This window comes from Glossina fuscipes, unplaced genomic scaffold (genome assembly GCF_014805625.2).
Source record: "Glossina fuscipes isolate IAEA_lab_2018 unplaced genomic scaffold, Yale_Gfus_2 174, whole genome shotgun sequence".
NCBI lineage: Eukaryota > Metazoa > Arthropoda > Insecta > Diptera > Glossinidae > Glossina > Glossina fuscipes.
The window spans coordinates 105,964-124,345 of NW_023998517.1; the positions used below are offsets into that span (position 1 = coordinate 105,964).

At 33.7% G+C, this 18,382-nt stretch overlaps 1 protein-coding gene across 5 annotated transcripts in view; it reads left to right on the forward strand.

Annotated features, from left to right (window-relative positions):
• The first annotated feature begins 4,399 nt into the window (after positions 1–4,399).
• Positions 4,400–18,382, forward strand: part of LOC119641715 — a 96,268-nt gene continuing 82,285 nt past the window's right edge. For 3 of the 5 annotated variants that reach the window (XR_005247878.1, XR_005247879.1, XM_038040527.1), the window contains exon 1: positions 4,400–6,391. Coding sequence is in view for 3 of the 5 variants with exons in the window: in XM_038040527.1 (XP_037896455.1) it covers positions 6,331–6,391 (61 nt within the window). In the remaining 2 variants the exon portion in view is untranslated. The remainder of the gene's footprint in view (positions 6,392–18,382) is intronic. The other 2 variants (XM_038040528.1, XM_038040529.1) reach the window with 2 other exon arrangements.

An 18,382-nucleotide genomic window follows, 5' to 3' on the forward strand; every position in this document is an offset into this window, starting at 1 on the left:
ATGTCTGTTTGTCTTTCCATTAAACCGCAACTATTGCATATTCTCAATGAGAGGTAAGTTTCAATGGACGTGTAGTTTTGTCTGTCTCTCGATTCGTTTAATGTTCAACTAATCTTCGTACTTAACTTATAAGCATTCGTATATGGTAGCAAGACATTTGTTCTGGTTAATCTACACAGCATTAATATTCAAAACAGTACGCTTTACTCGAGGGAGCATTTAAACACATAATGTTTATAAATCTCTCGAACGAGACATATAGTGAAGCGATTTGCTTCACTATGCAAGCACAGAGTTATGTTATACTTAGGCAGTCTTCTACAGTACACACATTTTCGATTCAGTTGAGATTTCAAGTGAATTCAGTTTTGAAGTCTTTTGAAGTCCACTTACTGTGTTAAGTGATGAAAAATGATCTAATATTCGCGCGTCCCTTCAAAACATTGAAATATAAAAAAACAAAAATTCTAAAAATTGTTATAAATTGTCTTTAACAACTAATGAATCTTTAGCAGGTATTTTTTTCATTTCATTCTTTTCTTCGCAAAATGCATACTACGCTATTCCAAATGGCAAGTTAAACTTAAGGTATCTAAGACTTTTCTTAAGCCTTTTATTGTTCTCATGTTCTATCGACGTTTGCGTTTGTGTTTGCTTAAATAACAAACATAACTTATGCTATTGTGCTTGCATCACTATCGCATACATATACGGCAAATGCCCTTTGATAAACAGTGACGACCTACTTAAGTTAATTTTATGTTTATTACAGTTAAACCGATATTAGCAATAGACTTATGCTGGCGTTCAGCTTGAAATTTTAAGCGAAATTACTCTCGAACTACAAAGCATAAAAGGAAAGTGAGCCTTTCGTCTCTAAAGTGCTAATAGCCTTCTTGATATCTGGTAAATTGTTTGTTATTTGCTTTCCCTTCTATTCACAAAGCAATACGCATAATATATATCCTTCATATTTAACAGAAAATCATTAGTTCACTGCTTTAATGCATTATACACTGTTACTTAGTATTGCACTTCATACGAGTTTGTTGCTTTATAGAATTGATCTCAATTACCAAAGCAAATTGTTAGGCAATTGGGGTAAAGAAGATTTAAATTTTAAAACAAATAAGAAAAGCTACTGAGTGATTGCAATAGTTTAGTAATGAATATGAATTTTCCTTCTGTCCTGATATTTTCTTTGCAATCATCACAATCATTAAATGATGTTTATAATTTTAAAATAAATATATATATTTTTTTTTGTTTAATATATATGAGTGCAGATTTTATATTTAATATTTTGAAGTGAGGTAAAGTTAGTTATGCAAGCCAAAAACGGAAGAAAGGTAATGTTGGAAACACTATGCAAGAAACATAAGAGAATTGTGCTCTTTTTCGTCCTAGACGTGTGATGTTGGCACGAAGAAGTGAGGGAAGAGGACGAAGTATGGAGCGATAACAGCCTAGGGGATGGTCACTTTATCGACAGAGAATGGTGGCTTCAATATGAATGATAAACGTGGCCCAAGTCGGCCTTTTAAGTGTCTTTCATTGTAATCGTAACTTTAGCTTTATCTTTAACTAAAACTGTAACTACAACTTGCACTTTAACTAGAAATTTATGTTTGGCTTCATGTTCAACTTTAAGCTTAGCTTTGTCCCTGATCTAATAAATAATAATGATCAGGGACTGCATCCCTGCACTGCAAAGACAATAGAGGAAAACGTTTTGCTTCAACTTCTAAGGGCATAGCACACGTTCCACTTTGGGTCGGAGGAGACCATAAGTAGGGCAGGGTGTAGAGTGGCGTAAGGCTCGTCTGTGAGATAAGGAGTGAACCTGCCACCACCCCTTCCCCGATTACTGCCGAACCAGCTAGTTTCTTCAATGAACTTTGCGTCTATCAGTTTCCAGGCTCCGATATTTTGATTTTCTTTATGACAAATATAGTTATAGTTACGGAAAATTGGGCGTAATGTTCTATGGGATGGTCCAATCAACCAGGAAATTGACACTGTGCTACCGAAACAACACATCCTGTGATTAAACTGAAGATCTGGCGTAATATGCCAAAGGTCATGAAGGCATAATTTTTCAGCCTGATGAAATTTAACCCCATAAGGCAAATGTTACCTAGGAAATGCTATGAAATACTCTACTAATTACTCTACGTACTTCTGCTTCTTTTTAACACAAGTTTACTTTTTATTTGTACGAGCAGCTCTTCCATTCTGACGATAATGCCCGAAAAGTAAGTCTATTGTGCATAGACGTGAAAGCCCCAGATGTCCCTTCTTCAACACGGAATTCATTCGTTATCCAAAAGATGGGAAGTGCGGCGTGGTTAGGAACATTTTATCATTCCTTTGAAATATTCCGTCTCCTATCTTTACCGCGGAATCTCAACGCGCGTTTGATGTGGTCGTACATGCTGTGCTTGGAGTAGGCTTACACTAACTTCAAATTATTCCAGCATATCCGTTTTTCAACCTTAATGATTTTAAGTGACACCATACTTATCTGCTGTCTATCGTATTATTTGAATTAACTCAAAATATTGGTTTTCTCAAAATAAGTTACTGATCTAAACGATTTTTATGTTTATTAACAATGCCTTAGGTCATAAACATCAAATTGATTAATTATCGCTATGTGAGATGTGTGTTAACCTTTATAAGGAAAAAGCAAAAACGGTCTCCTGAATATGTAAAATTTCCATATATCCAGATAATATTATAGCTTAAACAGCCTGTTGCTTTACCAGGCCAAAAGTAGCGAATGGTAAAGGAAAAACTTAATCAACAAACTTCCAATTCCAGGCGAGAGTTAAGCAATAAAAATAAGAGAATTTTCCAGAAGAGAAATGAAAAACACATTTCAATAAATTATGAACGAGTACAAATTGTTGTTTGTCCCTTAGAAAACTATGCCATATAGACTAACACACATACATAAATACATACATGTATATATATATATATATATATATATACATATACATGCATATATACATGTTTAAGTCATGACTATTTAACACCGCTTTGGCATTGAATCTAAGGCGCAGCAAGGCCATGGTGAAGCAACAATTGGATGTTAAATGTTAAAAGCTACACTTCCACGTCTAAAGAGATCATTGAAGGGAACAAAAATGCGAAGAGTAAAAGCTCCTTACCTCTTATAAAGGATAATTTCCAATTTTTGGGACAACTTTATTTACTACTATAAGCAGCCAGAGAGCGAGAAAGTGAGAGAAGCCATCAAAGAGAACAAGAGATACGTGTGTATCTTAAAAGTAAAAATAAAAAAAAAAAATTATAAAAAAAAGGTTAAAAGCGGCGATGATAAAAAAAAAAAAAAATGAAAGTTATATGCACTGGGTTACGAATAACATCTGTTTTCTACACGAAAGTCGAGCATACTCCCGTCACTTTCTGAAGTGGGTGTACTACTATATGTTAAGAGACCTGTATACGTATATACATATATATATATATATATATGTGTGTGTTTGATAGAAAATTGTTGCTTATTACAACAATTCATTCACATAGACTCATACAAAAATTTGCACACTAAGCTGCACTCGTTTGTAAATCCTGCAGATGATGGTAGTTGGCCTGCGTATACTTGTACGTATGTTTATCAACTTTCCAGAAACGGGTCTTAATATTCGTCAGTCTGGGATAAACGTTTAAGACGGGCACAACAAGTGCGCGCGTGTAAATATATTAAGCGACGTTCATATACTCATACATACACAATTATTTTGTTGAGGAACGCATACAAACGTTCATACGCAACAGTGAAAGTAACATTTTTTACCCCGTGCGTCCGTGTTTGTTCTTATGTCCGTGTGTATGTGTGTGTGTGTATGTGTGCGGTCGTTTTAAAGCACCCTCTGAGTTTGCAAGACTATAACGACGAACGGTAAAAGCAACTACTTGAGCAGTACTTTACATTCACATACTTTTTACGGTTACGGCTTACAAAGTGGTGCTTACGAAATATTATCAAAAATTTGCGGCAATTAAGAGAATATTAAATTAAAAAAAAAAAAAAAAAAAAATAAAACAAAAAAAAAATAAATAAATAAAAATTATCTTGAGTTTCCTTTTTAAATTTGAAATGAATGTACATAATAATAATAATATATATACAAAAGTATCTATATACTGATAATTGCGATTGTGCGCATATTACAACAGCTTAAAAGTCATTCGTTTTGTTTTCATACATTATAACAATAAAGATATTAAAAAAAAAGCAAAAAATATTATAATACTACGTGTTTTGTATAAATATTAAAAAAAAGAAACAAATTTTTAAATAAGATTAGTTTAAAAATTTTTTTAAAACAAAAAAAAAAAAAAAAAAAAAATTAGAATAAAGGATATGAAGAGTTTCGTTCAAAAAAATTAATTCATGCAAGGATTACGCGTTAGTGAAAATTATTTAACTTTTAAATAAACTCAACTCAATCATATCATCAAAACTAGGAAATATATATCAAACATATAATGCATATATATATATATATAAATATACATGTGTATAAAGAAGAAACAAAATATAAATATATGAAATAAAAATAAATAAATATATAACAGATCCCCTCCAACTATCCCGCTTAATTCCTTCTTTATATGCATAATAGAAACTACTCCTTAATCTGTTTCGCAAAATCGAATGTTTCAAGATTTAAAGGCCACCACCGATTTTAAATAAAAACATGTAAGAAAATTAAATTCATCTCACTTATCCAGGCATTCTTGAGAATACTATGGCCTTTTTTTTAGCGGGGGGCACTTATTGTACGCTTATATGCTTGATCAATATGTACGCATATAGCATTAGATCGGTATCTTCTTCAAATTGTGACTTATTGTCAACAATTTATCACATTTTCGACAAGCGTGTTGTTGAGCTTTGGTTGTCTGGCACATGGTTGGTAACCTATCAGGTGACTTCCTAAAGAACAACAACGCACTAAAGACTCATACGCTAAGCTAGAGATTTTATTCCAATTTTTCGGATCGCGTAAATTGGATTGGATGACTGGATGACTGCGATGGCTGCTGAATCTTTTTTCTTTACATTTTCGACAAAGAATTTGGTTTTTAGATTTCTTGGACATGTTTAGACATCTTTCAGGGAACTTTCTGAGGGACGACGATGCATTAAAGATTCGTACGCTAGACTAGAGCTTCTTCTTCCAGTTCTTTGGGATAGCCGAAGTTGGGACCGATGGATGGCGGTGAGGGCTGCTGAGTCTTTTTTCTCTAAATTTTCAGAACAGAATTTCGTCTTTAGCTGTCTTGGACATTTGTGGACACCTACCAGGCGACTTTTCAAAGATGACTTTTAACGATGAATTAAAAATCCATACGCTAAACTAGAGTTTTCCATTCCAATTTCTTGGATGGCGTAAGCTGGGATGGATAGATGGGTGGCTGCTAAATTACGTTCTGTGTCTTAGAAATAGAATGGCAAACCTACTGAACTTCTACGCTTTGGCGTTGACCATAATATGACAGCACGTTATACTCTTCTTAAGTAGGGTATGGTTATTATCCACCATGTCCACATGTTTGATCGATATATGCCAACGATAATATTGCAGACAGTGTATTAAAAATGTCAGCTTTTTTTTTAAACCCAGTTAACTGTCTATGACGGACATGTATGCCATCCGTCCTTGTCGGGTTTCCTCATAAAATTTTATCATTATATGTTTGCCATCCTAATGTGTTTCAGAAACTATTTTTGCTATTTTGTTAAGTCGTTTCAATATAACCTAATTTCATATTACAAATACTCCATGTTTGACGAGATGTCGACATAACTAATTGATTAATTACGCATATTTCTAATCCTTCAGGCCTTTACACTAATTTTTCGACTGCATACATATTAAGGACACACTGACAGAAGAACATGATTACATTGCATCAGTATGTCACACTGACCGAAAAATTCCATAATGTACTATAATTTACTAGCATCTCTATATAGTTTTCGCTGTTACAAAGGAAACGATGAAATTAATATATCAACCCCATCCTCAGATGATGGATACAATAAATGAAATAATAAATCAAGTTTAATTGTACATGTATTTGGAAATTTCTGAAACAATAATCGCATATTACAGAGGAAAAAAGGAAAAAAAAAAGCTAAACTCTTTGAAAAATTGTTTTACAGTTGTCTGCAAAATACTCCTGAATATTGTGCTTATTTAATGCAAAAAATAATATATTGAAAGTAAAATTTAAAAAAAAAAAAAATACTAAAACCACCTGCTATTAAGTATACAATCCGCAAGCAACATGACACAGTTTTGGATAATCATTTTTTTATATCTAGGATTAATAACTCTCCCGGTTATAGGTAAGTGTTTAACAATTTTTACACACTTAAAAACAATAGGAAAAAGAAAAAAAAAAAACGCAATAATTTAAAAACGCAGAAGTGATCTGCCTTCAAGGCTTTATCTTCACTATAGCTATCAGAGTTTTAGCTCTTTTCTCATCACGACTTTTATTTGGTAAATACGCTGAAGAGAGTTGTCTTCAAGGCCTGGGTTTTAGTCTAAATTCTAGACTATCAGTCAGTTATCAAGATTTTCATTTGGTGGGGAAAAAATTTAAGGACAAATGTTCCAATAGAGCGACAATCTTGATTACATGATTACATTCGCCAATAAATATATTAACGAGTGAAAGTGAAACTAACAGCAGAACATAAGTAATATCTGCTGTTCCCTGTGAACCTACAGATAAAAATTGTCAAGTCTTCTACCGAATCCAAATTAAAAAGGTCATACTTTCTTTTCATCCTTTAGTAGCGAGTGCGATCTATAAAGCAAAGTGTACCGAAGTGACCACCCGCCACGTTTATGTTTGTTTTAATTACAGCCTAAGTTACCTAAGCTCGATATTCGCCAAAGAGAACATTGAAGAAAGTCTCTTAGATAACTCACCTAAACATTGAATCTGATGAATGAAGTACAAGTCCGAAGGCAAAGAATTAAAAACAAGCCCTTCGAATCAAGTTTAACCTGCTTAAGTTGTGCCAAGTTCTACCTTCCAGGTGAAACCCTGAATCCGATTTGTTTGAGAATTTTACTAGCATTATATGATAAAAATGAGAGGAGTCTTGGGCATCATAACTGTGTACAAAAACCGCTGTGCGTTAGCGAAGCATTTCTTCGTTTTTCAGAAAATTGAATTTACAAAATATAATTAAGCTTAGTTCAGGTAACAGGTTTTAATTTATTATCGGTAAAAATTTCATTTAATACACGATACTCCGTACGCCGGAAAGATATGCGAGTAGAAAAAGACCTGAAAACGACATACGCATAAACGCCATTTATATATTTGTGTGTTATTGCGTATGTGCGAATGTGTTATGTGTGTGTAATCTTGCATTTTGCGTTTTTTTTTTTTTCAAGACTCGAAGAGTTATTGTAAAAACTATGGCTACACAGCTATTATTCAAAATATTGTCCACGTTGCAGCATTACGTCTGCTATCTTTTCGAAATAATGTGAATTCGGTTGTCTTTTAAGGTTACCTACCCTATGTAGCCTTTGTTTGGGTATCGTAATAAAAATGGAAGCACCGTTCGATACATCATACGCTAAAACCGGAAGCGGTAATGTCTGCTTTTAATAGCGACAGTAGAATCACTACAGGCATCGCCTAAACAGCTTGGGCTGTTGAATATCCTACGTTCTTTCTTTTTTATTTGACGGTGACTTTCAGGAAGGAGAGAGGAAAGAGAAAGAAATAGGAAAGTGATGGCCGCAGCCTAATGGGTGTGTGGCCAATCGATAATTGTCATATCTCTACCGACTGAGCATTCACAATAGCTACGACCGTACATCCCGAAGACATACGACATCATGACGTTTCGTCAATTACCGTTGGTAGTGTTCCTTATTGATAGTTTTATTTGATTGAAGTATATCATTACAAACCAAGGGTGGTCTATAATGACCGACCCACCCATATAAGGTCGACAAGCGAAGTCAGCGTTGTTGTCGTTATTAACGGCTCGCCTAATCTGGAGCGTCCTTATTTGGTCTTTGGACATTATAACGCATTCACTATTTACACTCGGAAAGATTTAGCAACGTTATCCTTCGTATCAAGAAGGAGGGTAAATGCACATTTATTAGCAAAGCTATACCCATCCAAAGCTCCAAGAAAGTATTAGCTTTATTGTGATCATTTGCATTGTCGCGTATAGTTTAAAAGAAACTACTTTCGAAACAGGAAGTCACAGTTTCATTTCGCACACTTTTTTCGAAAATGTCGGAAGCAAAATTTCGCTTGTTTTACATAAACTCATATACCGACATTGCAATTATTTGTACAAAGGTTACATCTTGCCTGCTTCGAAATGAGAACCACAGTAACAAATGCTTCAAAGCAAAATTATTACTCGCTAGAAATATCTTCAAGACATCTAAATAAACGCCGGAAGACCTCAGCTAAGGAAGCCGAATAGAAAAATACAGTTTTAAAATTTCTTATTGCGTCTGAAGTGTGTGCGTAGGCAGACGATCGCGAGTAGCAATTCATCATGGGTTGTGGGTCCAAAGCTCAAGTGCTGCAGAGCTTTCAATAAAAGCCGCTAGATCTAAATGCTCTAAAGTGCTTTAAGACGTTAGTCGCAGAATTTATTTCTCTGACTAAATTTATAACAATAAAAATAACAAAATTGCTCACGCGAAAGTTCGAAGTTCCAAGAAGGTGGTGAGCAATAAGTATCCATAACCAGCCCTTAAAATATCTAAATTGTTAAGCTAACTCTGTCTACAAAATTTCAAGAATTGCAACAAAAACAAGCTTTTCTTTAAACTCTGAACACATGCAACGCTGTGTGCATCGTGCTGTGCTATGCTACTAAACGTAGATGCAACATAATACAAAAATCTTCAATTTCTAGTTTTCAATCTTTTCAATTTAAATTGGATGCTCTTCTTGGCAACAACAATGAACGTAAACTCTTGTTGAATGTAACCAATCTTTAGCTAATAACAATATTTACAAGAGAAAAATAAAAAATAGAAAAACATGAAAAAATTAATTCGAAAGAGTTGCAGCAGTATACGGATGTTAGGTATCATACTGTGACCTTCAATTTCAACATAAAAGCAATGAAGTCTTAACAATAGAATTCTTTGTAGGTATTTCAAAATGAAAATACTAGCAATGCATAACGTAAAATATGAATTTTCCTCTTACGCACTTAAATATTCAATGATCTCTTATATCGAATTTTTTTGATTGATTAACAATTAAAGAGAAATTTATGATAAAATTAAACAACTTTTCACAACTATAGTGAATAATTAAAGTGAGAAATGTTTTTAATTGTGCACAAATTTCCATAATAAGAAATTTTTCTTCTCAGCCTTTAATTGATTTCTAAGCGAGAAAGTGTAAATATTAAGTTAAACTCTACTGCACAAATATACTTTAGAATGTCTTACGTCTTCTATGCGCACTACAGCATTCATAACGCAAATGCCGAAGCAAGTAAATCCCGATGAGTGATGTTTGGTTTCTCAAGTTAATGAGATTCGCGATTGCCATTACACAAAAATAATGTAGTGAAGACCAAGTTATTGATTATCTTGTCAGCGTCGATCATCTCAGGTCCAATTCTATTTTTGAAATATATAATTCTAAATTAATGTAATCACAATGGACATTACGTGGTCTATGAAACTTCTGCTATCATAGCGGCTACGGTTTAAACCTTAAACTACTTTCAGGTGTAGAAAGCATGTTGTTGGTGACCTCATTAGTGAATACCAGCATCGATACTAAATTTTCGTTATCGTTATAGCCCATGAGATGCATCTATCGACAGTTTCATTGAAAGTGGCCTAACTCCCTCCCTTCCTTTAAAATATCAAGAGGACTTTTCTATTACGTAGTCCGGAAATATCTTGTGATTTATATAAGGAAAAAACTTGTAGTTTTGTATATATTAATATCCATGTATATATTTGGATATATATTTTCCCTGAATTTCACGAACCTTTATGTGTCGATCAGCTTCAATTACAGTTTAGGTATTCGGCCTGCTACAAAGCGTTAAAGTTGTCACTAAAAATAGCCCTATCTTTAGATACCAAGGGAACAGATCTTGAGGGGCTATAAACTTAAAAGGTCGATTTTTTAATTTGCGAAAAATTACCGGAACCGGGACGTTATTAAGTAAGAAAGGGGAGAAAAAGCAAGCAACATACGCTATTGGGAAAAACATTAAGGCCTAAAATCGACGTAGTTGTGCAAACAGGGGGAAACACCAAGTTGGGTTCACGTAAGCTAATGCTTTGTGTTTGGTGGGATTGGAAGAAAATGTACGGCATCATGAGCTGGCTTGTCCAAAGGGAAAAAGGAGTAGAGCTTTTCTAGAATGTCTGGATGGAGTCATTGTGTACCACGCACGGATACATTCACCTACCGTTTGTTTCGCTCTCTGCGGAGGTCTTTCAATGATGTAAATTCTGCAAAAATCGTTCTTCACTAGAAGTTCTAGAGTGATGGTATGATGGTTTTACAAAAAAAAAAAAAAAAAAAAAAAAAAAATACAAAAGTTTGTCTATTAAGAATAATCCATATTTGTTCGAGTAGGGTTCACTTGATAGATAGTTAAAAATAATGTGATTTATTTTTAGTGAAGAAACGCCACGAACTGTTTATGCATTTTATTTTTAAAGCATTCATCATCTATCCCGCTTTCAGCGTAAATCTGCTTGAATTAGTTTCGAAACACAAAGCGGTTCGTTGGGGATTTGGAATGCATTTATTGATGATTTGTAATATATTTCTGAATTTGAACAAATGCTCCGCATAACATTTGTCATCAATAGCTGCGATTAATCGTTAAATACGATGCACGTGATAAAGTTTTATTTTACGTTTCGTAAAGATTCCTTCTGCGAGCTACAGGTTTTTAATGCTTTTCTATCTAATGAGATAAAATAATACAAGCTTCTGTTGTTCTTAATGATACTAAAGACATTCTATCGTTTGTTATTTATAATTTCAATGTCACATTGTCCACGCCTTTTAATTGAATATACGTGTAGCTATGCAGGCACTCAACATATTTCCAACGTGTGTTCCATCATAAAGACTTAAGTGTCATTTGAGTTTAATTTGCATCATTTTTCTTTCAATGTTCTTGCATTTAATGGAAGCACTTGGCTAAAGTGAATACATTTGTTAATTTCAAGTATCATACCGAAGCGCTTTCTGCGTGGATGCCATCATTTTCAAAATCAGTACACAGGAGTTGCATATATAACAATTTCGCAGTATCGTTTGCGACAATCAAGAAGTATTCGCTTACGTTTCGCTAACCAGTTTACCTAGATATCTATTCTCTGGGTTCTATCGGATCTCCGGGTGATTCGCATTTACAAGCTAAGGTAAAATTAATCGGAATTATTTACAAAAGTTGATATCGCAGATTCTGGGGTTCTGATCCCCTGCTTCCATGCTTCCATGTTCATATGCTTTAAGGAAAAAAAAAATTTTTTATTCCGATTAATAAGTTCAGTGGACTTTACTTCTGTGGTTACTTTCCACAAATTTCCAAAAAGATTTGCAATCGTTTTTTTTTGTTTTTTTTTTGTGATGGGTATCCGCGATTCGCTTGAAAAGACATTTAAAATCTTGACTTTTTGTCGTTGCACGTAACTTAACCATCCGTACATACGTACACACATACATGCATGCATGGATGTGATGTGCACTGAGATATAACCTATTCTATCAAAGTGCTTATATAGAAAGTTGCGATTGAAATATAAAAGTAAATAGCATTTGTGTCGGGAATTGTAACGAATACAACGTGATGAATAAAATGTGGTAGAATTGTTGTTAAGTATGCTTCTCTTTTCCATTACAAATGAATTTTTATGCGATTTTTTTTTTTTTTTTTTTTTTAAAGTTTTCACTTATTCAGTAAAATTGACATAAGCGCAGTTACATTATGTGGAAAAAAGGTAAGGAAAATAATGTAGACTTTCAACAAAGTAGTGATTTTCATTCATGCAAAGTGATTAAAACTTTCTATGGGGAAATTAAAACGAATGAGACTTTTAAATGATCCAAGCTCGATTTGAGCGAAGAGCGTCCTTATCGCTACGCATATAATAAAACTCATTAACAAAAGGTTTACACATTTTGGAAAGTTTAAAAAGTTAAGCGGTAGTGATATCCTTAACTTTGATCTTTCTAGATCCTATTAGACTTATATATACCACAAATCACTTGTGGTATATATGTGGTTTACCAAGTGTGTGGATGTACGGTATATCAAGTATGTACGCACTCAGAACAACTTAAGATAGCGATTGAGAAAGTAATTACGAGCTTGTCTGTCCGTCCGATGTCTTCCCATGCATTTTTGTGTTCAATCTGCATATCGTACATTTTCAAGATATTTTGCTGAAATTCGGTAGACTGAGGTGCTTTCACCCAAAACCGGACACTATTGAACATGGTTACGATCGATTCACTTTTTTCACCAACTGCAAAACGTGCAATTTACAAGGTTTCTTAATAAGGGGATTTGAATTACATAGATCTCTTCTTAAGATCCTAATAGATGCAGACGTTATAACAAAAAGTATGAAGAGGAAATCTAACTTCTAGCCTTGTATGATGGAAACTGAAAAATAATTAAATTTTTAGAAAGGTAATTAAGTTTGCTAAGTTTGGATCATATCAAAAGGCTTTCTGGGCATCCTATGATATGCGGTCTTGTAAGAAAAGTGTATGCATTTCCATGAAATAGTGTATAATTTTGTTTGTGTTATTACCAAAACGATTGTAGAACTGTGAAAGACGAAATGACGTAGGGTATTTAATCATCGGCCTTGCCCGCCTATAATGTTCTTACTTGTTCAAATCTCTATTAATTAAAATTTCGTTATGAGAGTTCTATATAATTTAAATCCATAAACCCATGCAGACATACTTAAGATACTGAGGTATAGTCTTATCTTCGGAATTTTTACATTATTATTTGTTTTCGATTTATTTATCGGGCCTGGATAACTATTCATGTTTATCCTGAAATTTTGCTTTCGACTACAAATGCAGTTGAGGAAAATGTATGTATGTTGTATTAAGAAGCACTGCTTTTCCCATTTTATGTGACGCAATTTTATATATGTTGTTCACTTTAACCCGCGATACTCGTGAGCTATGAGCTCAACAGTTGAAATCGTTTTATTCAAACTTTTAGTTTTTCACGGGCAAGGCAAAGGCAAAGCGCAATGCATTCGCAACAGGAATAGTAAAGATGTAAGGCTCCGTCTTAGGTGCTTTGTTATTTGCTAATTCCGTAAGCCCTTTCGATAAAGTTTGCTATAATTTCCAAAACTACATCCAAAAGTTTAAATAAATAATTCGCGCTGTGCGTTCATCCCGTCTCCATTGAAGTCGCCGACAACTTTCAATTTTTTCTCTATAAATTCTTCTCCTTTTCGATCAATTTTTCCTTTTTCAACCAAATTTTTCTTTGCAAAGTTGGCTTTATATGAAATTTCTCTTTTTCACTCGATACGCGTGGTTGATCGACCGTTAGAATCTACAATCACTTATATCTAATGCAATCGCAAGCTCTTTAGGAAATCGTAAGTACTTTTGCATATTAAATCTGATAAGTATTTACAACAACAAAAGACTGCTAATGGAATCTATTAGTTCTTTCATTTATGCCAATTTTTAGATAGTGTCGAAGGACACTATTCGAATTTCTTCTCTCTCCATGTTCTATTATATACTATCTATATAAACTATTATCCTTTTAAGGGATTTCGCAAAAAATTTTGAATAGTTCATCGTAAGATCTGAATAACTTTTATGGTGTACTCAACTAGTCTTTACCTGTCATTTGCTTTGTAGAGCATTCTAGATTTAATTGATATCTTTTTTTTTGCATAAGTTTTTCAAGAAGAAATTAGCTTTGCTTACTTACATAATCACTATTTGTATCATTTTGTTAGGAAGACAAAACGAAATATGAAAGAATAAAAGAATAGCTAAGAAGGCAAAGTTGTCAGAGTAAACATCAGCAACAAGTACAAAACATGTGTTCATTAAAAACTTTTGAGAAATTTTTACAGTCATTTTCTTTTAAATAGCGATTAAAATGTAAACACAATAGCAAAATTTTATAAGAGAATAAATGAATTGGAAAACAGTAAGAAAGTACTTGTCGTAATAAACTAATTATTAGCGAGATGAAGAATGTAAAAGAAAAAAAAAAGAAATAAGAACATTATTGCCGGGTAAGGACTTAACAAAACACCTTACACACCATCACGCACTTACTCATATAACAAGTTTTCAAAATAAGGCTTTATATGAGGGGAGTGGCGGAAAAAGTAATCCAATGCGAGCAATTTTCAATAGCGTTCATCCTTGAGCGAAAACACATCAAAGCACCGAATTTCATGAAAAGAACTCCAACATTGCGGCCTATAGGTTAAATACAAGAATACAAGACTGACAGACGGACAAGAATTATTTTCTGAATCGACGTGTTTAATAAAAGGTGGGTCTACCTCAAGTCCTTCTAAGTTTTTTTATATAGCCCACTGTGCCATAAGGAGCCTAGGATGTAATAAAGCTATAGGAAAAATATACCTTCAGAAAAAAAGAAAACTCTAAGAAAAAGAGATTGGCTTAGTAGCCCTTTGATTATCGTTGTGAAAAGGATAATTATTAGGCAGCAGATAGCAGGCAGTAATATTTTAAAACTTGACATTTTCTTAATTGTATAATAAATTTCTGTTTCGCTAAACTTTAACTTACGCTTAGTTCGTTAGTAGACATTTAATGGCGATCAACCACTTGAGTTTATTACTTTACTGCAAACAAATAAACAAAACAAAAAAGTATTCAGAATGTGGTTAGTTTAAGCATGCAATGGCAGGGGACGAGAAGTAAGAAACTGTTCGCATTTTAGTTAAACTTTTGACTTACACTAGATATAGTATATTACATTAAGTTGACTAAAAAACAGTAAATCAAGGCCACTATGAGGGCGCTCCTACTTTATTCGGGCTCTTGATTGCTTAGTTGAAATCGTTAAACACTTTTCGTCCGTTAAAGCCGTGATTTCGAATTGAAAACTTCATGTTGAGAAGTCAAAATAAAGTGTTTCAAATTCACTTATGGATTGTAAATGGGAAGATGGGAAAGGATACACACCAAGCGAATGGATTGAAAAAGCCATTTCGAACCGCCTAAGCAACGCGGTTTCACTGTTGGTCGGACAAAAAAGGGCGAATTTTCTGTGGCGTATTGTGACTGGGGATGAAAAGTGAATCTACTACGACAACTCCGAGCGTAAAAACACCCATATTCACGGCCAGGAAATTTTGCTCTGCCTATGGGGAGATTAACAAGGTATAGTGCATTACGACCTGCAAAAAATGAATGAAACAGCGACTGCAGATATCCACCGACGTCATTAGAGCAAAAGACACAACATAGCAGTTAAAAGAATCAAAGTCATGCCCTTGCATGACCGCGGCCGGGTACACGTTGCACGTATCGTCAAGGCAGTTGCAGTTGGAATGAGAACTTCTGCTGCATCCAACGTACTCACTAGACATAGCACCTGCTGACCACCAATTGTTCAGATCGATGCAGCACGATTTGGCTGGAACGCTGTTTCGAAATGCTGAAAACATGCGAAAATGGGACGAGGATTAGATCGCTGCCAAATCAATATCGTTCTTTCGACACGATCCCCTCATGTTGCCAGAAAGATGGGAACAAATGTAGAAAATGGCGGAAAATGTTTTGATTAGTTTAAAATGTATGAGTTTAAACCACGCGCTGCAGTACCCTCCGTTAATATCTGTGAAAAGCAACTCGAATGTATTTCGTTCAAATTCGATGGAAGCATTTTAATGCAAAACAACACGAGATACTTGCATATATTGCATGGTAACGTCATGTTACATAAAGAAAAATCTGAAGAAACTCTTCTCGTTTAATAGAACCAGCAACGAAGTCGAATTTCAATTCAAAATTCGTGCGTATTCAGAGATGAAAATTTACAATTTATACGAAATCTGAAATTTAAGAAATTGTTTTTGCTTCTCGAATGCATAAAAGTTGGTGAGATGAAGCTCTTATTCCCACATTGAAAAAGTTATGTTCGACGTTAGGCCAAAAATCGCTAATTTTTTTCATGAGAAAACACGCTAACAACGAACAGGTTTTTTCTTAAAGCCATTGGATGGGGAAATATTCATTTTGTGGCAATGCAACCGAAATGAAACTTCGAAGATTCTATAAAGTCCACATACATTCTTAAACTCTTGTTCGGCTGGTAAAGGCGTAACACATGCCTATTGCGAGCGCCTGCTCCATTAGGTTGCGACCACGTTCCTATTTTTTCCCTTCCTGCTTCTTCACATTCTCTCCAACCGCCACCGTATTACAGGAATGAGGAACAGCCCCTGAATGATTCGTTACATTAAGAACAAGAGCATTCAAGTGGACTTAAGCGTGTCTGTCTGTCCGCCAGTATCTTTATCTGTCTGTTTTCCCGTCCATCTGTTCACTTATCTGTACTAAACATCCTCCTGTGCACAAAAAGCGCCGAAAATTGTTGCACCGAAGTTTATGTCGAAAGGTGGGCTAAATCGTTTACAGTAGAACGTACGACTAAGTTCAATTTTCTTATTGTTTTCTCTTTTTTTTTTTTTGATTGAGATATAGTATTAATTATAAATAAGTAGAGAAACTTTACAACTTTTTTTACGAAATGTTATTATTTACAGTAGATAGAGAGGTTTTCATGCGTGATATGTTTAAGAGACTAAGTTCATATTTTAGTCAATGTCGTATATACCCTTGTACCTAAATCCCTCCAGCCTTCGCTAAAACGACTTTACATATATATATATATATATATATATTGTATATTTTTGTGTATATTTTACATTTCAACAAATACGATTGAGATTCGTGGTAAAGTGAATATTATTTTCCTTCCGTGTTTTCTTTTTTCTTTTAATCTCATTTTTAACAGCATTTTTCTTTATAAAATATTTAGTTTACAATATAAGTGAAGTATTAAAAAATTTACTTTCAAGTACTAGAATTTAAATAATGTAAAATGCAAAATATCATAAGTCAATCAGAGATCTGTGGGGATGAGTGCATTAAGCATACAGCATGAATCGAATATCTTTCTTTGTAACTTTTTGTTCTAAGCTCGGTAAATCTCTTCCACTCATTCAGTATCAAAGAGCTGTTTGATATGAAAAGCGAATCGTTCCATTTAAATGGCTCTTAAGATAATCTAAGGTATTTCATCTGATAGGTACTACATAGTCATTACACTTACTTTGCAAAGCAAAGCATGAGAACGAAAAAAAACAAAAAAAAATTCTCGTCCCAAGAACATGTGAATCCTGAATTTTATAACAGACTATGAAAGCAACACTAGAGTTTACTTAAAAAGAGAATCTCGTTGTGTTACATACATTTATTAAACGTACTGCAATTTTCGTTTGACTGACAGTAAGCAACAAAGTAACTGACAAATTTACATATGCAATATCTATATATGTACATAGCAGGTCAGCTGTTTAAATGAATAATTCTGGCATTGAAGTTTTGCTATTGTCGTCGTATTTCTTTTCCTCACCGCTGCTGTTTGACCAAGTAATGATTTGATTTATGAATAATTCATGTGATTCATTTCGATTATTTGCTTCATAAAAATTCTGCAGTAAAAATAAAACGAAAATGATGTGAAAAGCTTTTGCTTACTCTCTTACATTTTGTCTTCTTAATGATTGATATTGCAAAAATGTGTTTTTATATTTTGCAGAATATTTTATTTAATCATAATGCATACTTCTCTCTTAAGTACGAACGTATATAGCATCAGAACTTGTTAAAATAAAAAAGTTTAAAAAAAAAATAAAAAATTTCACTCTGCCATTAGTAATTGAAATTTACTTTGATGTTGGATATGACTTGTAAATAATTAGATTAAATTAGTAAAGTAATTAGTAAAATAATAATAATAATTTTTTGAAATATATCTATGCCTAAAAGAAGTAAAAACACTATGACAAGCTGCCATTAAATAGCCTACAGTAGAGCCTATAGTTGCTCTTATCACTCCTTTTAAAAGTAACAGATAATATTGTCGAAAAAATGATTCGATCTGAGCTATTTTCAGTAGCGTTTGTCCTTCGGCCAAAGCACCTTAGTATACAAAATTTCGTGAAATATCGCAAAATTGCATCTTGTAAATCGAACATGAGAAAATAAGACAAGCGGACGGACAGACAAGTATAAATCG